This window comes from Nicotiana tabacum, chromosome 17 (genome assembly GCF_000715075.1).
Source record: "Nicotiana tabacum cultivar K326 chromosome 17, ASM71507v2, whole genome shotgun sequence".
NCBI classification, from domain to species: domain Eukaryota; kingdom Viridiplantae; phylum Streptophyta; class Magnoliopsida; order Solanales; family Solanaceae; genus Nicotiana; species Nicotiana tabacum.
Window position 1 is genome coordinate 128667289 of NC_134096.1, and position 3206 is coordinate 128670494.

The 3206-nt window shown below is 32.1% G+C and overlaps 1 protein-coding gene across 1 annotated transcript; it reads left to right on the forward strand.

Annotated features, from left to right (window-relative positions):
* Positions 1-530: 530 nt before the first annotated feature.
* Positions 531-2672, forward strand: LOC107793000 (gibberellin 2-beta-dioxygenase-like). The gene is made up of 3 exons (XM_016615267.2): positions 531-1155; positions 1687-2038; positions 2130-2672. Exons 1-3 carry the CDS (start codon positions 752-754, stop codon positions 2403-2405), a joined length of 1032 nt encoding a protein of 343 aa, XP_016470753.1. The 5' UTR covers positions 531-751; the 3' UTR covers positions 2406-2672.
* Positions 2673-3206: the final 534 nt, after the last annotated feature.

Consider the following 3206-nt stretch of genomic DNA (forward strand, 5'->3'; position numbering starts at 1 on the left):
TTAAGTATATTTGTATCCTCCTTCATAATAATTTAGGAAGAATCTTAATTTTCAATAAGTAGAGTTACTTAAAGCATAATTCTTTAATTAAACTTCTCTTTAACGGTATTTCAGAATTCAAGAACCCTTTACTTTTCTTTAATTTCGTCAATTTTCAATTTTCATTTTATAAGGTATCTCTCAAATTCACTAATAAAATAATAGACAATGTTATTTTATCCGTTTCAACTTATATGTTTTATTCTCCTTTTTAGGCTAGTCAAACAATGTCTTATTTCTATATTTAGTAAGTTATAATTTCAATATATTCATTTTACTTTTTAATGTCATACTTTTATAGAAATGACACAACATATAAACTCAAATGATAATTTTGGTATGTTTTGCATACACCTTTTATTTACAATCACATGATTCAATTTTTTTAAAATATATTTTTAACTTTGTGTCTGTGTGAAACTAAGACATAGTACAGTAAACGAGGAGGCTTATAAAATAAGACTAAAATATTAAAATTTAGATTCCAGCCTCGAGAGAAGAAGTAACCAAGCAAATCGTCTATAACTAAGCCAGATGGCGGCTTCTCTTTATAGTTTCTAACGCCTCCTTACCTCTGCTCTCATGCATCAGCCTTTCTCCATATTTAAACTCCACCAATCCCCTACCAAACCAACCAAAAACCTACTACTTCCTCTTCTTTCTTCTTCTTATTCCTCTTCAAGTTTATATTCCTACGACACACTATTAAACTATGGTGGTTTTAACTCAGCCACTTGTAGAAAATTTATCTCACATAAAAACATGCAAGAATAACAACACTGATGTTTTCACTGGTATTCCAGTGATAGACTTATTAGACCCTGAAGTCAACACCCTTATTATTAAAGCTTGTCAAGAATTTGGATTTTTCAAGGTGGTGAATCATGGTGTCCCTGTTGAAACCATGACCAAATTAGAAAGTGAAGCTGTCATCTTCTTTAACTTGTCCCAAGTTGAGAAAGACAAAGCCGGTCCAGCTAACCCTTTTGGCTATGGTAACAAAAGAATTGGCTCAAATGGTGATATGGGTTGGGTTGAATATTTATTACTCACAACTAACCCTGATCTTAGTTACCAAAAATCCTTCGCTATTCCCGGAAATTCTCATCTTTTCTGGTAAGCAAGATATTCATGAATTTTTTTTGTTAATTTTATCTTTTTTCTTTTTACGTATTGGCAATGTGATGATTTTTTAATACCATCAGTGTAATTTAATTTATTACAGCATGTTCGTGGGCTAAAACAGTCCAAATTCACTTTTAACATAATGTGATATTGTCTATTTTGGGTCAGACCCTCACGATATTCCCCAAAAAGGCTTCATACCATTAAGAGTATCTAACTCTTATAAGTACGAATATTTTCTTTTCTACTTTCCAGGTAAAACTTTATTCAATAGGAAGAAAAATATGAATTCGATAAACAAAATCCAACTAAACATGAAAAAACTATGAAACACTAAATCCTATACAATTTAGGAATACTAATTAATCTTGATTTAATTTCCATATTACTTACCATTTATATATAACAAATTAGTACTATTACTAACTGATTTTTATTATTTTCGTGACTTGACTACATAAAAAAATTTATACGGTTCAGTAAAAAGTTTGATTTTTTCCTCCCCATTTTCTATATATGCAGGTCATTGGTGAATGAGTATGTAAGTGCAGTGAGAAATTTGGCATGTTTGGTGCTGGAAAAGATTGCAGAAGGGTTGAGAATTGAACCAAAGAATGTGCTAAGTAAGATGTTAATGGATGAGAAAAGTGACTCATGTTTTAGGCTAAATCACTATCCACCATGTCCAGAGTTGCTCCATACATTGAGTGGTAGAAATTTGATTGGTTTTGGAGAGCACACAGACCCACAAGTAATATCTGTTGTTAGGTCTAACAACACAAGTGGACTCCAAATCTCACTCAGAGATGGGACATGGCTCTCTGTCCCACCTGATCCTTACTCCTTTTTCATCAATGTGGATGACTCCTTACAGGTAACAACAATTTTTCTTTTATTTAATGGGGTCGATATGAATCCTGACTGAACACCGAATAAAGTGCGTTATATTTAAATTTGAATGGCAGGTGATGAGTAATGGAAGGTTTAGGAGTGTAAGGCACAGAGTGTTGGCAGATAGTATGAAATCCAGGGTGTCTATGATTTATTTTGGAGGGCCACCTCTGAGTGAAAAGATAGCACCTTTATCATGTTTAATGGAAGAAGGAGAAGAAAGTTTGTACAATGAGTTCACATGGTGTGAATACAAGAAGTCAGCTTACAAGACAAGGTTGGGTGATAATAGACTGACCCTCTTTGAAAAGAAACCACAACCAAATCCTGCTACTTCTGCTGCCCAATGACATACTCAAAAATAACCCTATTTAGGAAAATTACATAGGAATTTACTCACTTTCCTTAGTTGGAAAAACACCATCATCATCCAAAAGAAAAAAAAGGGTTTTTATTTTTATTTTATTTGTTTTCCTTTCTGGGTGTTTTCCTAGGTTTGGGTAATTCTATGTCATCACCTACTTTTTCTTTTTGTGCTTAATTGTAACAACTATCCTTGTGCTATAAATGCTATGTCACTTAAGCATCTTATCAAACACTTAAGCATCTTATCAAACACTTGGTGAGAATAAAGTTTCATAGTCCTTATTACGAAAGTTTCATAATCACTTTCGTATACTTGTAGGAAAAAGCTATGCAATTTTCTTTTGTTTGTGACCCTTAAATTGTGGATGTTATCAGGTGGGGTGTTATTTATTGCCTCCTCGCACAGTTTCTGTAACCTATTCCGCTAGGCATTAAAAATGCACATGGTATAACTTGGAACACTTCTACGTAGTAAACAAAAGCCAAGTCATTTTATATGAAGATGTTCGACTAGATACCGAGTATAACATAAAGAGAAAGACTTTTATAACTTACCGTTATAAATATGTGATTTATTTGTGTGATTATAAAATTATGTATTTAAAGATGAAAAAATAAGAAGATAAAAATTAAATTTTTGTTATATATAAAAAAATATCATTCTTTTTGAGACGGATCGAAAAAAAATGTGTCAATTAATGAAGTGGAGTGAGTAAGAAATTTTGAATAGAAAATGCAAAAACACGTGAAAAACTAGCAGAGCTGTGTGATTATGAGAAACTTAA